Source organism: Microtus oregoni, unplaced genomic scaffold (assembly GCF_018167655.1).
Source record: "Microtus oregoni isolate MIOR12 unplaced genomic scaffold, Mior012 000074F_000, whole genome shotgun sequence".
Lineage (NCBI taxonomy): Eukaryota > Metazoa > Chordata > Mammalia > Rodentia > Cricetidae > Microtus > Microtus oregoni.
In genome coordinates this window covers 2,744,623-2,762,948 of record NW_024543987.1, presented here as the reverse complement: position 1 = coordinate 2,762,948, position 18,326 = coordinate 2,744,623, and the positions used below count along the sequence as shown (strand labels likewise).

At 37.7% G+C, this 18,326-nt stretch overlaps 1 protein-coding gene across 2 annotated transcripts in view; it reads right to left on the bottom strand.

Annotated features, from left to right (window-relative positions):
• Positions 1-8,882: 8,882 nt before the first annotated feature.
• Positions 8,883-18,326, bottom strand: part of LOC121441174 (membrane-bound transcription factor site-2 protease) — a 43,948-nt gene continuing 34,504 nt past the window's right edge. Inside the window, exons 7-11 of one of the 2 annotated variants that reach the window (XM_041642291.1) lie at positions 17,475-17,655; positions 14,741-14,835; positions 14,182-14,377; positions 11,770-11,845; positions 8,883-9,842 (exon numbers count right to left, since the gene is read on the bottom strand). In XM_041642291.1, coding sequence (XP_041498225.1) covers positions 9,620-9,842; positions 11,770-11,845; positions 14,182-14,377; positions 14,741-14,835; positions 17,475-17,655 — 771 coding nt within the window. In that variant the 3' untranslated portion in view covers positions 8,883-9,619. The other variant, XM_041642292.1, reaches the window with a different exon arrangement.

Below are 18,326 nucleotides of genomic sequence, written 5' to 3'. Positions count from 1 at the left end.
AATCAAACACTAAACATACAGAGTAAAGGAAAAATATTAAGAGCTACAAAGGAAAAAGAGTTGGGAAAAAATATACCAATCAAATGGACCTAAGAAACAAGCAGGTGTAGCTATCCTAATATCTAACAAAATAGACTTCAAGCTAAAATCAGTCAAAAGAGACAAAGGTCATTTCATATTAGTCACAGAAAAAAAAATCCATCAAGAGGAAATCTCAAAGCTAAATAAGAAGGTGAACCCAAAGAAAAACATATAGGCATCCTCCTGAATATTAACCTTCATCAGGCGATGAAAGGAGACAGAGACAGAGACCCACATTGGAGCACCGGACAGAAATCTCAAGGTCCAAATCAGGAGCAGAAGGAGAGAGAGCACGAGCAAGGAACTCAGGATTGCGAGTGGTGCACCCACACAATGAGACAATGGGGATGTTCTATCAGGAACTCACCAAGGCCAGCTGGCCTGGGTCTGAAAAAGCATGGGATAAAACCGGACTCGCTGAACATAGTGGACAATGAGGACTACTGAGAACTCAAGAACAATGGCAATGGGTTTTTGATCCTACTGTACGTACTGGCTTTGTGGGAGCCTAGGCAGTTTGGATGCTCACCTTACTAGACCTGGATGGAGGTGGGTGGTACTTGGACTTCCCACAGGTCAGGGAACCCTGATTGCTCTTCAGGCTGATGAGGGAGGGGGACTTGATCGGGGGAGGGGGAGGGAAATGGGAGGCAGTGGCGGGGAGGAGGTAGAAATCTTTAATAAATAAATAAAATATTTTTAAAAAAAGAGGAAATCTCAATACTGAACATCTATGCCCCAAATACAAGGCCACCCTCATATGTAAAAAAAAAATTCTGAATTTTAAATCATACATTAAACCCCACACACTAAGAGTGGGAGACTTCAACACTCCCCTCTCACCACTGGACAAGTCAGTCAGACAAAAAATGAACAGAGAAATAAGGGAAGCAACAGATGTTATGACTCAAATGGATTTAACAGACATCTATAGAATATTCCATCCAAACAGAAAAGAATGTACCTTCTTCTCAGAACCTCATGGAACCTTCTCAAAAATTGACCACATACTCGGTAACAAAACAAACCTCAACAAATATAAAATAATTAGAATAACCCAATGTACCTTATCAGATCACCATGGTTTAAAACTAGAAGTCAACAGCAACACTAATTCCAGAAAACCCACAAACACATGGAAATTAAACAATGCTCACCTGAATCATCAATGGGTCAAGGAAGAAATAAAGGGAGAAATTAAAGACTTCCTAAAATTCAAAGAAAATAACCACACAACAAACACAATTTTATGGGACACAATGAAAGCATATTAAGAGGAAAGTTCATAGCACTAAATGCCTACATAAAGAAGCTGGAAAAATCCCACACTAGTGAATTAACAGAACATTTGAAAACTTTAGAACAAAAAGAAGCAAACTCACCTAAGAGAACTAGACGTCAGGAAATAATGAAATTGAGGGCTGAAATCAACAAAATAGAAGGGTGAGAGACAAAAATTAAGTTTCACTCTTCTACATGTAGTGAGTGATCCAGTACGACCAGCACCATTTATTGAACATGCTCTCTTTTCTCCAGTATATTTTGGCTTTTTTTTTTTTTTTGTCAAAAACTAGGTGGCTATCATAGTGTGGTCTTACCTGTAGTCCCTCAATTCCATTTCATTAATCAGTGTATCTGATTTCAAGGAAAGGGTGCAAGAACACAGTGGTATATCCTTAGTCATCAGAGAAATGCAAATCAAAACAACTCTGACACCTTAACAACATCTTACACCTGTAAGAATGGCCAAGATCAAAAACACTGAGGACAACTTATGCTGGAGAGGTTGTGGGGAAAAGGGAACACTTCTACATTGCTGGTGGGAATGCAAGCTGGTACAGCCTCTTTGGATATCAGTGTGGTGATTTCTCAGAAAATTAGGAAATAACCTTCCTCAAGATCCAGTAATACCACTTTTGGGTATATATCCAAAGGATGCTCAATTGTGCCACAAGGACATGTGCTCAACTATGTTCATAGCAGCATTGTTTGTCATAGCCAGAACCTGGAAACAACCTAAATGTCCTTCGACCGAAGAATGGATAAGGAAAATGTGGTACATTTACACAATGGAGTACTACACAGCACAAAAAATAATGACATCTTGAATTTTGCAGGCAAATGGATGGAGCTAGAAAACATTATTTTGAGTGAGGTAACCCAGACACAGAAAGACAATTATCACATGTACTCAGTCTTAAGTGGTTTTTAAACATAAAGCAAAGAAAACCAGCCTACAAACCACAATCCCTGAGAACTTAGACAACAATAAGGACCCTAAGAAAGATATACATAGATCTAATCGACATAGGAAGTAGAAAAAGACAAGATCTTCTGAGTAAATTGGGAGCAGAGGACCTTGGGGGAGAGTTGAAGTGGAGAGGGGAGAGGCATGGAGGAGAACAGAGAAAAATGTGGAGCTCAATAAAAATCAATAAAAAAGAAAAAGAAAAATATCAGGACAAGTACCAAGGCATCCCTTCAAACTTTCAATTGAAGTTCAAAGTTCAAAGTTTTGTTGGAATGACTTTATTATCTTTGCCTGGAAATCCATTTGAGTGTAAGCTTCAAACATGCCAGTTCACTGGGACAAAAAAAACCTACTTTTTCTGAATGCCTATAAATTAAACTGATAAAATATTGGTAGATTAGGGCTGGCAAGACAGCTCAATGGGCAAGGGTACTCATTTTTTTTTAATGATTTTATTTTCCTCATAATTATTCTTTGGACATTTCATAAATCTTGATCATGTTTACCCCTCCCACCCTCCTCTCTAATCCACTCCTCTTTTCTATCCACCCAATTTTGTGTCCTCTCTGTACAATTTGTGCTGCCCATATACACTGTGTACCAGCTTAGTTTCTCAAGTTCCATGACTCAAATAGTATCTTCAGTAATAGGGTCTTACTTTCAGTTTCTGGAGTGTAATCAAGAGCGTTGGCAACAGTGTATAAGCTGTGGAGCAGGTGTCTATGGGACCTCAATGCCCAACAACTCCAAAAGAGGTAACCCATTTCTGGCATTGGACGTTTTGTTAGCCAATGGTATCCATTTCAACTGTTTTTATATATGCGCATGTTTTTGGAAGCTTCTACAGTAGATTTCAATATGACTCCTTCAAAATGCCTTTGTATTTGTTGTCTCTCCCATATCCCCTTCTCTATCTTGCCTTCTCAGCCGCCACCCCTGTTAACACTTCCCATATCATTATTTCACTTCGACCCTTTATACCACTGTGTTCTTGCACCCTTTCCTTGAAATCAGATACACTGATTAATGAAATGGAATTGAGGGACTACTGGTAAGACCACACTATGATAGCCACCTAGTTTTTGACAAAAAAAAAAAAAAGCCAAAATATACTGGAGAAAAGAGAGCATGTTCAATAAATGGTGCTGGTCTTACTGGATCACTCACTACATGTAGAAGAGTGAAACAATTTTTGTCTCTCACCCTACAAAAAACCTCAACTCTAAGGATCAGCACAAAATGAAGGATCTCAACAGAAGACCTGACACCATGAGTCTCACAGAGGCATAAGAAAGGACTTGCTGTATAGATCCCTGATAGCACCAATAGTAAAATCAATCACATGTTGGTTTAAGAGTCAAGTCTTTGAAAAAAATCATAAAATTATTAAAACAAAAAGTATTAGTCAAAGCTTGGAGTGGGGAAGACATTCAAAACATATCAACAAAGGTGAAAGAGACAAAGGCAAAGAGTGACAGATAGTAAAATAAACAACATAAAGATAAGCATTACACTTAAACAAAATTGAGGGAAAGCAGTAAGGTAATCTTTCCCATGAAAAAATGTATAAAAAAAGGCCTGGAGAGATTGCTCAGTACTTAAAGCACTTATTACACAATCAGCAGGCATGTGGATGAAGTTATGACACCTGCTGGGTGGGCCTGGCGCCAGCTCTTAGAAGGTGGAGACGGGATCCTCTGAGAAGTCGACTAGCTATTGATAAGCTAGGAGTTCAACCAAAAGAGCTTGCCTCAATTAATAAGGTGGAGGGAAATTAATAAGGTTGACTTCTGACATTAGTCCCAGGCTATCACACACATGAGCACATGTGTACACTTGCACACAACTAAGCTCCCAAATACTTAACTGAATGTGTATCCACTTCACACATACACTTCAAAACTGAAAACGAGAAAAGGATATGCTTAAACAAAATAAACTGACAGATAAACAGATTTTAAATGTTGATTTTTTTTCTAAACAAAAATGCAAATTAAAGATGTTATTTTGCATATCTGCCTAACAGAAAAACTCAACTAAACAATGTGTATATATAAAACACTGTTCAGATTTCAAGACATCCAATTGTTTCATCTAGAATTTTCCTGAGTTTCTAAATTTTATATAATCATAGATATAAACAACTATTTCAAGTATATTCCTCATGCCTTTACTTATTGTGCTGGCTAACTTTATGTCAAAGGGTAGAGTTATCTGAGAAGATGAAAACTCCTTTAAGAAAATGCCTCCATAAGATAGGGCTGTAGGCAAACTTGTGAGGGAGTCGTTTAGTTAATGATTGATGGAGGAGGGCCCAACCCACTATGGGCAGGGCCACCCTTGGGCTAGTGGTCCTGGGATCTACAAGAAAGCAGGCTGAGCAAACCACAATGACCAAACCAGTAAGCATTACCCCTCCATGGCCTCCGCATCAGCTTCTGCCTCCAGGTTCCTGCCCTGTTTGAGTTCCTGTCCTGACTTCCTTCAAAGACGAACAGTGATAATGAAGTGTAAGACAAGTAAACCCTTTCTTCCCCAACTTGCTTTGGCAATAGTGTTTCACCATAGCAATATTAACCCAATCTAAGATACTTATAAAGTACAAAATTGTAAAGAGCTGGTATCGTTTTTATCATACTTAACACAGCAGTATTATACAGCTATTGAAATAACATTAGAATATATATTTGTTTTTCGAGACAGGGTTTCTCTGTGTAGCTCTGGCTGTCCTGGAACTAGCTCTTGTAGACCAGGCTGTTCTCGAACTCACAGAGATCCGCCTGCCTCTGCCTCCCGAGTGCTGGGATAAAAGGCGTGCGCCACCACCGTCCAGCTAACATTAGAATATTAATAAAATGGGAAAATACTTAATATACTGTCAACTTGAAAACATAGCTTACTAGTTATGAATATCCTTTTTCAATAAATTATTATTTCATTAACCCATTTCCTATGAGTGTGTATTTCTATTTTCAGTATAAAAACATTTCCCCAATTTCAAAATAATGTAATTTGTACCCTAAATTGCATTATTCAATTTTCCTTCAATTCTAGTTTCCAGACACACTTCTGATTACTAACCTTTTTGCTATGTATTTCCATAATGGAAAGGGGGTGGCCTGTACTGGAGAAGTACACATTCTGTAAATTGCAGTGTTACCTGCATTGTAGCTGTCTGCTGATATGTAAAACCTAAAAAGAAACATTACAACCCATTACATTTATTAAACGAAGTGGTTGAAATGTAAGAAAGGAATGCTGTAAGTATGGTCTGAAAGTGGGGAAACTAGAAAAGATAGTAAGTAGACTTGCTGGATGTGGGGCTACATACCTTTAATCCCAGCACATGGTAGGCTGAGGCAGGCAGATCTCTGTGGATTCCAGGCAAAGCTGTAAGCCCTCTGTAGGTTAGAGCACTTTCTCTGTAAGCAAAAGGATCTGTCTGAGATCAGACTCTGACTCCCATGCTAAAAGTTGGGTGTGGCCATGCACTACAGTTACTCAAGGGCCCTTGGGGGTGCAGACAGGAGATTCTCTGGGGCTTGCTGGCTGCAAGCCTAACTCCAGTTTTAGACACTTTGTCTCCATGGGATAAGGTGAAGAGTCATACAGAAGGACATCCAATGTCTTCCTCTACATGCACATGCAGCCTCCCTCCACATGCACAGTTTTGCAATAATATACTGTAATTATATTAATATAATAATATTAGTGCACACCAGACAGACACACACACACACACACACACCAGTAATGAAATGTTGCTGTCTTTTTTCCTTAAAGCAAACACTTCCAAACTTATAAACATGGACACCTTACTTAAAAGATTTCTTTCTGAGGACTATAGTAACTGCCATATACAAATTATATAAATTGAAATGGAAGGCCACTTTTAGAATCAAGAATTTAATAACAACCAAGATCGTACTTTACATAAGGGGGAACATTTCTATAGAAAAACGTACACCAAAAAGTGTAAATTGCTTCTTCTCCTTTTGACTAAGATCAAGTATTAAAAAAATACAAGCCAGATGATAAATGAAAAATGCTGGTTTACATGTGTTCTTTTATTGCTAAACATCAAATTCTGACAATTATTATACCATCAAGTTAAAGCCTAAAAATGAATTACAGCTCACTCAGAAGTTATTGAAAAATATCTGTGTGCCACCAGTATGTGGATGCTCAATAAATACCAAGGACACAATGATGACAGAGTCACATCACTATGAAGCATACGTTTACAATTTGTTGTTAACACAATGACTAAGAATAGATTATCAAAAAGTCAAGTTTAGCTGTATGTCTCTTCAAACTGAGATGCTGAAAATAATATATGCATTCTTTATAATTACATCTGATTAAAATAAAAACCTTAAAATGTAAACAATACAGAATAGGAAGACTGAGAATAAAGTCTTACCATTGAACAAAGTGACAACACAAAGATACTTCATCAAAATCACCAACATAATTCGTTTTCCAATATAATTCATTTTTCTAATTGCTCTAAAGAAACTAAAATGGATTTTTCCCCAGAAAAATGATAACACATCAGGGACATAAAGACCTTCAAATTTTGTTATGTTAACATATATGTACAGTAAATATTCAATAATTTTTTTTACAGCTTACTTAAATAGAAGCATGCTTTTCTATCCATAAGTATACACCAATCACCATTCAAGCAAATTAAGCACTTCTGATATCTCGTGCACTGTAGGAAGACAAAGCTGAGTATGAATGACACAGTCCTAAGAGTATAACAGTGAAGCTGAAGAGACAATATGTAACATCTCCTTTCTTAATCAATGAAGCCATTTGTATACAAATCTGCTGGACTTCCAGGAGGAGAGAAGGTCCCACACCCTGACCCTACAGGTAGCTGACAGAGGTGTTCAGCAGCGAATATGAAATGAGGTTTTGTTTTGTTGTTGCTGTTGCTTTCACTTAGAAAATGAAGTTAGTGGATAGAATGTCCTCTTATTAAAATATTTTCATGGCCTATAGGGTTATTTAGTCGTAGAAGGGTTGCTAGCATGTGTGAGGCTAAGCTCAGTTCTATAAGTACCACAGTAAACAGTAATTGTTCTCCTCAGTATTAAAAAATGATATAAACACATACATTTCATTAGTAAACTATTTAATACATGTGATCACGTTACTTATATGAGTATTTCATGACATTGTCTGTTTTACCTGAAAAGGTCTGTGCATTTTTAGTATGCAAATATATTTTGGTCCTGAGTGACCTTAGACGACAATAAATACCATATTTTCTGGGATAAAAACTAAAAATTAGTAAATGCATATGCCTTTAGTATTGTTAGCAATGAACAGCCTAACATTAATAATATCTCAAAATGATATTCAAGTGTATGGTTTATATTAAATAAGGAAGACAAATTTGTAATAACATGTAAAAGATTTCTAAAAATTAATTTAAAAGTCTTAGGCGCTTAAGATAACTAATGTTCTGAAAAAGGTAACCACATGAAGTACCTTACTTCAGGAAGGAGGTATATATCTGGCTATTAGTGAATGGAGCATTGCCTTTCATTACTTCTAATGTGTGTGTGTTTCATCCAATATATATTTTTCATGAAAGAAAAAAATATGTGCATATATCCCAACGACTAACAGTTTCACACTGGCCAGCTGACTCTGAATTTCCCAGGGTTCCACTGCTACCCACAAGACCGACTGAGGTTCTTCAGGGCTCAAGAGTGTGTTACTAGACTCTGGAAAATCAGTATTTGTACAGTCATTCTCACTATCCCACAAAGTCTTTGTGTACTCACAGAGGTAGCTTGGGGAAGACAGAAAACAAAGATCGGGTGTTTAATCCCCCAACAGAGAGAAACATACTAGACGCTGGTGAGGACAGAGTACGGCTCAGGGGTGAATGCTATTGCAGCATAAAGGAAAAGGCCTACCCCAGAAGAGTTCGAAGCTGCAAAACTCTATAAAGTGGATACTAGACTTGCTGAAATGTCTGCTCTGTTGTGATCTGTTAGAGGCCTCAGCTTAGATCTCAAATTCATGTCTAACTGCCTGAGCTCAAATGCTGCTGTGGGAGATTCTTCCTGCACCATACTTTATAGAACAAGCATGGAGAAATGAAAAAGGCAATACTTGTGCCACAAAACTATCTTATCTCATCACAGGCCTTAGCTACTTTCGACTTTGTCCATTTACTTGCTATCACTTGTACAGAGTTTTTGCTTCCATGTTAGCAGATACTTTCATAGAATTTTACTGCTTTAATTATAATCAGACCTTGGTATTCAGAGTATAGAATAATACACCATTAAACTTTAAAATACTTTACAAACAAGATAAAGACAAGCACAATAAAACCAAGAACACTTGCTTAGTCTTCCATTTAACCAAAATCTAGTGTCCCTAAATCTTTTTTTAAAAATTCATACTTTTTAATATTTATTTATTATGTATACAATATTCTTTCTGTGTGTATGCCTGAAGGCCAGAAGAGGGCACCAGATCTCATTACAGATGGTTGTGAGCCACCATATGGTTGCAGGGAATTGAACTCAGGACCTTTGGAACAGCAGACAATGCTCTTAACCGCTGAGCCCATCCCTAAATCTTTAATGATAAGTGTGTGTGTGTGTGTGTGTGTGTGTGTGCCTGTGTGTGTGTTTGAGGAAGGGTCTTGCTATATTGCCAATGCTGACCTGGAACCCACTATGTAGCTAAAGATGAATGACCTTGAATTCATGATCCTTTTTGCCTAGCCTCCCAAACACATAAAGGCAAGTGCTGGGATTAAAGGTGTGCACCCCTACATCATTTTAATGGCACTTTTCAATAAATTTTTCCTGGGGCAGGATATATAGCTTAGTGGTAGAAAGCTTGCTTAGCATAAGTAGCATAAGTGAGGCCCTATTTCAAACTCTGGTACCACACACATATACAATTTTACTACCAGATTCTGCTTTCCCTTTTACTATTCCAAAATGCTATATAGTCACACAAAATGGTATCACATGAATGAATTTTCACTTGTTTATAAATTGTTCCACAAACATTCAAAATTTGTATATTCAATCTTTAAAACTAGAATGTAGCCAGGAATTACGCTTTTTCATTTCTTCCACTCCTTTTTTACTACAGAGTTTGGATTCTCTAGATATTGGAGCTCAAAGGTGTTGGTCAAGATGTTTTGAGGAAACACTTTACATTTCATATCCAGTAAGAATTTCAATGGCAACAGATATTCCCACTTAGCTGTACTTCAGACATTCCGTTGGAAGAGAGCAAATATTACCGTGCTGTAACCATCCAGAGTCCCAGTGTCACGTTGGCAGCTAAAAGTACACTGCCACCAAGCAAGATGAAAAATCCTATGAGATCCTTAACGTCATTGTCTCCAATCACTGAGGTAAGGGTAGCATCCAGGAAAGAGTTTAAAATCCATTGACCATCTAAGGCAAAGCAGGGCACTGCATTAACAATAGCCAGAGCTCCAGAAAGAGAAATCAGATACCTGGGTAAAGATGAGTTAAGGAGCTAGCTGCCAAGTCCAGACGGAAACTTTTGAGAAGTCAGAAGACAATGGACAGGGAGATGAGATTACAGTAGACTTCTCTACTGTAAGTGTGACACTCTTTTCCACAGCTCTGGCCTTTAAGACAAAGAAGTTAATAGTACTTTGAAGTTCAAAAACTTTGAATAGAAAAATAAAGGCAAACTAACAAATCTAAAATGGATTCCTAAAAAGATTAAACTTTTATAATCCTTTAAAGTTACAACAAAGGGAAAGAAATGTAGCACTAAGGAATAAAGGAAAAAACAGCCAATAATCTTAGGGCTTAGTGCACACTAGGCAACGTTCTACTACTGAACTATAATGCCAGCCCCCATGTTCTTACTTTTTTTAATCTTGAGACTGGGTCTTGCTGCACAGACTGGTCATACTCTTGTCTCAGCTTCCTAAGTGTTAGGATTACAAGTATGCACCAACACACCAGTCCCCAAATTACTTAAAAAATTTATTTTATGTGCATATATGTGTATTTGTGTAAATGTATGTGTGCACATGCATACTGATGGTCATGGGGTCAGAACAGGTGTGTGGATCCCCTGGAATTGGAGTTATCGTTGTGAACTACTATGTGGGTGCTCAAAATAGAACCTGAGTCTTCTGGGATAGCAATCAGTGCTCTTAACTGCTGAGCTATCTCTCCAGCCCTCAAAACTACTTTTTTTTTTCCTAGACAGGGTTTCTCTACGTAACAGCTCTGGGTGTCCTAGAACTCGCTCTGTAGACCAGGCTGGCAACAAATTCACAGAGATCCACCTGCCTCTGCTGATGGATTAAAGGCATGTACTACCACTATCTGGAATTTATTAATAAACTCAAGTCTGGCAGGATGATGTTGCTATATGCCTTTAATCCCAGCACTCAGGAGGTAGAGGCTGAGGCAGGTGGATCTTTGTGAGGTGGAGGCCAGGTTGGTCTAAAGAGCAAGTCAGGTCAGGGCTACACTGTAAGACCATGTCTCAAAAAAAAAAAAAGTTCAAGTTGGGGAGAATTCATCACCTCATCTCACGAGTAACTGAAGCCTCATCCTTTACAAACTTCTTGTAAATTAACCCTCAAGCTACACCTTTCTGCACCTTCTTATAGGCATCTCTACACATTCCCATTATGTTTTCTGTAAAAATATACGCTTTTGTGGGGCTAGAGACATGACTCAGCAGTGCAGTAGTTGCTCTTGCATAGGACATGGGTTCAATTCCCAGTACCCACAAGGCAGTTCACAACCATATTCAACTCGTTTCTCACGCCCTCCTCTGGCCTCCATGGACACTGCATGAACATGGTACACAGACATACCAGAGGCGTCTTGGTGGAGAAAGTTCTTTGGAACTCTGAGGAAAACAGAAGTGGCAACAAAAAACTCCTCTGAGGAGAATCTGCGCTCTCTGCATGCTTCAGGCACTGCCTTTCTGGGATTCAAGCTATTAAAATGCCTGCCTGCTGTTCTTCCCACAATCCTCCTCTCTGTATATTAACCTTTCTCCATACCCGATGAGTTTTCTCCACTGACTTTCCCCTCACATGCTAAACGGTAAAACCTAATCTCTTTCAGGTTTGTTTGTTTGTTTGTTTGTTTTTCGAGACAAGGTTTCTCTGTGTAGCCTTGGTGCCTATCCTGGAACCTGCTCTTGTAGACCAGACTGGCCTCAAACTCACAGAGATCCTCCTGCCTCTGCCTCTTGAGTGCTGAGATTAAAGAAGTGTGCCACCACTGCCTGGCTAATATCTTTCATCTTTAAAGTCTCTCTCGTTTTTTTGGCTGTAAGAAATTAAATAATAAGGCCTATATTTGTAATGCTTTATTCAAGGTAAAAACGATGAAGCTACAAATAACACACTTTTAATGTACTTTTCAAACCCGAAAGGATACTTGACAAATGTCTCCACAATCAGTGGCAGATCTATGCTTAGAAAGTTGAAACGTGGGATAAAACTTGTGATGCTCACTAAAAATGAAAAAAGGAATAATAAATATTATCCATATCAGATAAGCAACAACACTATAAATTTACCATATGGTCAAAACCTGCACTAGTCTATTAACATGGATGAGCAAAACTTTCCTACACATGTGCAAGCAAGCTATATACCTCATATATAAGGAATCAGGGCCAGACATTTAATTCCATTACTTGGGAAGTAGAGGCAGGAGGATCTTTGTGAGTCCAGCCTGGTCTATAAAGCAAGTTCCAGGATAGGCAGGGCTATACAGTAAGATCCTGTCTCAGAACAAAACAAACAAATAAAAAAAAGAAAGGAAAAAAAGAAGGAGGGAAGGAGGAAGAGAAATCAGCTAATAAACATCTACTAAATATAGTGGAATTAAAAAGCTCATGTCCCAATGTATACTTATGTTTTGAGGTTACAGCTAAGATAAAGCAGATCACATACCAATTATGACTACCAAATATAGAGTGTGACTTGAAAATGTAAGTTATATCAAAAGCATTCTCATCCTTTCAAAGAGGAGTATTCTAAAAATTACACTTGTTCCAACTATTATGCTATTTAAAATAATTGCTTTTTTATTGCTAACATAAAGATTAACATGAGGGGATCTTTAAAGTTCCTGTATGTTGTAGATTCCATAACCCTGTTTTGGTCTAAAATGTATCCCGTCATTAGGCAAAACTCACAGTCCACATTTCAAAATTAACCCCAACTAGAACCATTTCTTCATTTATTGAGAATAGCTGCCTGAAGTCACTTAACATCAAACCAGTAAACAAGAAAACCGATACAGGTTGTCTCCTACTATACAACTCTAAGGCAAGCTACATGGGGTGGCGCGCACCTTCAGTCCCAGCACTCAGGAGGCAGAGGCAGGCAGATCTCTGAGTCTGAGGTCAGACTGGTCTACAAAGTGAGTTCCAGGATACCTAGGGTTATAGAGAGAAACCCTCTCTTGAAAAATAAAAAGAACAAAAACTATGAAGCAGTATTGTGCAAGATGGTGCCTGCCTTTACTCCCAGCATTTAGGAGACAGTGGCAGGCATATCTCTATGAGTTTAAGGTGTGCCTGGTGTATGTAGCAAGTTGCAGGCCAGCCAAGGCTACATAGTAAGTCTCTGACTAAAAGTAAAAACAATGAACACAAAAAAACCTTTTAAAGAATAGCATGAAATGCAAATATTCATCTACTGATAAATAGATAAAGGAAATATGGTCAATCAAGGATGAACATTGAGAACACTATGCTACCTGAAATAAGCCAGCTGTAAAATATTCAATTTATATGAAATGTATAGAACAGGCACATTTATAGAAACAAAGTATATTAGTGGTTGTCAAGGGCAAGGGATTGATGTGGAAAGGTCATATGTCTATCTGTTGCTTTCATTGGTTAATTAATAAATAAACTGCTTGGCCTGATAGGTCAGAACATAGGTGGGTGGAGTAGACAGAACAGAATGCTGGGAAGAAGGGAAGTGAGGTCAGATGCGATGGAGCCAGCCACCAGGTCAGACATGCTGAATCTTTCCCTGGTAAGACACCACCTCATGGTGCTACACAGATTATTAGAAATGGGTTAAGCAAGATATGAGAGTTAGCCAAGAAGAGGCTAGATATAATGGGCCAGGCAGTGTTTAAATGAATACAGTTTGTGTTTTGTTATCTCCGGGGCTAAGCTAGCTGTGCAGGAGGTAGGCAGGATGAAAAGCAGGCCTGCCTGCAGCTCCTTCTACAAGGGATGTTCATGTTGGATGGGGGATAAAGCATAGGTGGTAGAGTGCTTGCCTAGCATGTATGAAGTCCAGAGTTTTATGCCCAGGGCCACATAAAACAGGATGTGGTGGTATACCCACTATAACCCCAGCACTCAGAAAGTGAAAAACACAAAGATCAGGAGGTCAACTTTGTCCTCAGTTCCATAGGGAGTTTGAGGCCAGTCTTGGCTACATGAGACCTTGCCTCAAAAGACAAAAGCATTTATGTGTCATGCACTTTTATGTATTTTGGTAATCTCAAGAGCATGCAGCTCTTGCCACCATTTTGGAGAATTTGGATACATTTTATGAACTCAGAAAACATCAGAGATTATCTATCTGACTTGGGCAAAAATCATCAGGAAGCAAAGAGTGTCATTCTCTATAGGTTAATTCTTTTTTTCTTCTATTTTAACTCCACTTAATGCTTAAGAACAAGTTAATAAAATTTTGATAGATAAGTGATAAAATTTATAATAAATGGAATCAACACAAGGATTTGTATCGAGTTTTTGCAACTAAGAATATATATGATCTTAAGGATATTTTAAGAGTCTATTCCAATAAGACCCACCTGTGTAATGAAGATGCAGTGGGTGTCCTACATACAGCATATCAATTTGAGGTGGGTGTTTCACTTTTATTAATCGAGTGTGAGTTTCCAAAGACGGTACTATACAGAAGCTTGAACTTGAACTGGTTTTGCAATCTTTATTGCTTCTACAAACTTGAGTAGCTTCAACTGCTTTCCGGGCAGGTAGACATGTATGCTAAAAATACAATATTAATCAATATTAGAAATTATTTATTAACAAGAAAAATCTAGGTTGCATTCCTTCATGTTTTTCTTGTCACCCAGCAGGTTAGAAATTGCTTTCATATAAAAGGAATGCTATCATTGTACAACTACTATAAATTAAATTTCAATATTCCATTTTAGCTATATGGATATCATACCAATATAGATTTTTAGATTTTCAGATAAAATGTGATATCTGAAACACAGAGGTCTTAATTAAATGACACAAAGTAAATAGAATAAAAAGAGAAAGCTTTATAACTTTTGCTTTAGCTTTATCTATTTATTTTAGTAATTATATCAGACAAGTAGAACTGCCTTCAGAACAACTTACCAAACGCTTATTAAAGTTATTTCTGTAGGAAAAACATACATCTGTGAGGCTGTGATTGTTACAGCATTCAGTAGAACCATCTAGTCGTTTATATGCTAAAAAGAAACACAGTCCTTATTAGAATCTATTTACATAGAAGTATATTTGTTTAAAATTCTGCTTTTTAAAGACATAAAAGACTCAGGAGGCAGAGGCAGGCAGATCTCTGTGAGTTCAAGGCCAGCCTGCTTGGAAAAGGGACTGTGGGGAGTAAGGGACTGTAACAAATGTTTCAACCTTAAAGAATCAGATTGGTCACTAAAAAAATTCTTAATATTAGTGAACAAGAGAATACCAGACATCTGGACATCTACCAATATCAAATAAAAGCACCAAGCATTACCTATGAAATACTTTAAAGGGAGGGAAGGAAGGAGAGCTGGAGGCAGAGACACCAGGAGACAGAGAAAAGGGAGGAGAGGGAGAGGAAAGGATCCTGAATCAAGCCTCTAAATTTGAAAAAGACCAGACTGTAAAATTTGAGAAAACAAGTGACAGGAACAATTCATCAGGATGAAGTCTCAATCCTGAATATCTATGCCCCTAATATAAAAGCACCCACTTATGTAAAAGAAATATTACTAGAACTCAAGGCAGACATCAAACCACACACACTAGTAGTAGGAGATTTCAATACACCTCTCTTTCCAATGGACAGGTCAATCAGACAGAAACCTAATAGAGAATTAAGAGAATTATTGGAGGTAATGAAGCAAATGGACGTAACAGACATCTATAGAACACTCTAACCAAATAGGAAAGAATATACCTTCTTCTCTGCAGCTCATGGAACCTTCTCGAAAATTGACCGCATACTCGGAAACAAAGGAACCCTCCACAGATACAAAAAAATCTCAGTGTCCACCTGTGTCTTATCAGATCACCACAGATTAAAGTTAGAAGGCAACAACAATGCTACCCCCAGAAAGCCGACAAACTCATGGAAAATGAACAGTCAACTACTGAACCACACCTGGGTCAAGGAAGAAATTAAGAAAGAAATTAAAGTCTTCCTTGAATTTAATGAAAATAAAGGGACAACATACTCAAACCTATGGGACACGATGAAAGTAGTGCTAAGAGGAAAGTTCATAGCACTAAGTGCCCACTTAAAGAAAACGGAGAAAGCATACATCGGGGACTTAACAGCATACCTGAAAGATTTAGAAGAAAAGAAGCAGACTCGCCCAGGAGGAGTAGAAGACTGGAAATAATCAAACTGAGGGCGGCAATCAACAAAATAGAAAACAGAAAACAATCCAAAGAATCAATGAAACAAAAAGTTGCTTCTTGGAGAAAATCAACAGGATCGATAAACCCCTATCCAAACTAATTAAACAACAGAGAGAGAACACGCAAATAAATAAGATCAGAAATGAAAAGGGGGACATAACCACAGACACAGAGGAAATTCAGAGAACCATTAGATCTTACTACAAAATAATTAGATCTTACTACTAAAATAATAATAATAAAAAACAAAAACAAAATAATAATATCTTGTACAGCTTGAAAGAATTTGTAGATAACTACACTTTGCTGTTAAAGGTCATAATAAGGAGCCTGAAATCAGAAACAGTAGTGATTGTATTATTTCTCCTCAGTATAGAACAATAAAAATATAATCACTCGGAAAAAAATATAAAAGGCTCATGAATATATGAAAAATTAAATCTGGAAAGAATTTGGGAGGTGACCTTTTCTGAGTTAACTAAGTTTAGTAGGTTCCCAGAAGAAACTTGCTTCTGCCTTCCCACCTGTTGCACAGGCCAACAAAACCTACTTCCCAGCTCTTTTTGGAAGTCAAGACAACTTCCCTGGACTTCTGCTATACAAAACACACTGAAAAACACTACCCCAGATAGGTTTGGACATGTTAGTACCCACACATGACTTCTATAACTGCTTTTGTTTAGCTATATTTTAGTAAGAAAAAAAAGGGATTCTTTTCTTTTCTTTGAGATCCACCTGCCTCTGCCTCCTGAGTGCTGGCACTCACCACCACATCCAGCTGATTTTACACATTTTTACAATTACTTTTTTCCTGTGGTACTAGAGATAGAACTCAGGTCATTGCACACATTATACAAATCTTGTATTGGGGCTAGAGAGATGGCACAGAGGTTAAGAGCACTGGCTGCTCTTCCACAGGTCCTGAGTTCAATTCCCAGCAACCACATGGTGGCTCACAACCATCTGTAATGAGATATTATGCCCTCTTTAGGCCTGCAGTCATACATGCAGGCAGAACACTGTATACATAATAAATAGCTACCATTAATTCCAGCAGAGGCAGGTGGATCTCTGTGAGTTGGAGGCCAGCCTGTTCTACAAGAGCTAGTTCCAGAACAGGCTACAGAGAAACCCTGTCTCAAAAAAACAAAAACAAAAACAAAAACAAAAACAAAAAAACAAAAACAAATCTTCTATCACTTGTTCCAGCCCAAACAATAGTGTTTTGAGTTCTAGAAGTCAAATATAATATTATAAAAGAAATTATAGGTTCGATAGTATATAATACAGGAAACAAATACCCAATATACCAAGAAGAATATCTATTAGCTTGAGCCTATTTATTTTAATAGCTTGCTTTAAAACAATTGGAAAAAAATAAATCAATAGATATGGTCTCAGGGTTAGTAACGGAAGGGACTGGTACTTGAAACATTATGTTATATTGAAAGAATGCACACACCTCTAACTGGGAAGCTTAATTGTTGTAATGTTGATGCACTTATACAGTAACCAATTTGGGGCTCATATGCAATGCTATCTAAACATTCATTCCAATCTTGTACGTTAGTAACAGGGCAATCCTGAAGATGAGTGACAAGGTCTCCCACAAAAAGGCCTCTGGGTCCAATGGCTGGTGAATCCTTGGAAAGAAGGAAAATCAAATCAGACAATGTATAATAGCAAGCTATAATCAATCAAAACTAGCCACGGTAATAGACACTGCACTAATTAAAAATAGAATACTTTTTAACATTTTTATTAGTTCTTTGAGAATTTCATAGAATGTATTTTGAGCCTATTCACTGCTCCCCCAACTCCCTCTAACAACCCTCTCCACTCTCCCATTCCTTTCCATTCAGCTCACAGCTTTCCTCAAATTATAATCATTTTGAATAATGGCATAAAACAATCCATCTCTAAATCCAAAATTTATAGTCAAACAATTTTAATTGCATTCACCAGTTCACCAATATTATAAAGTTTTCACAACTTAAAATCCCTATTTATTGATGATTAAGATTAAAATACTTTAATCCCAGCACTGAGGGAGGCAGAGGCAAACAGATCTTTGTGAGTTTGAGGCCAGCCTGGTGGTCTACAGAGTGAGTTCCAGGATAGCCAGAGATACACAGAGAAACTGTGTCTTGAAAAATTAAAAAAAAATAACAAAGAAGTAAGGTAAACAATATAGGCTTAGTGTGTACCAGGACCTAAGTTTGATTACCAGCAGCACAAAAAGGTGAAAATCAAAAAGAGTGAGCAGCTGGAGAGATGGCTCAGTGGTTAAGAGTACTGGCTGCTCTTCCAGAGG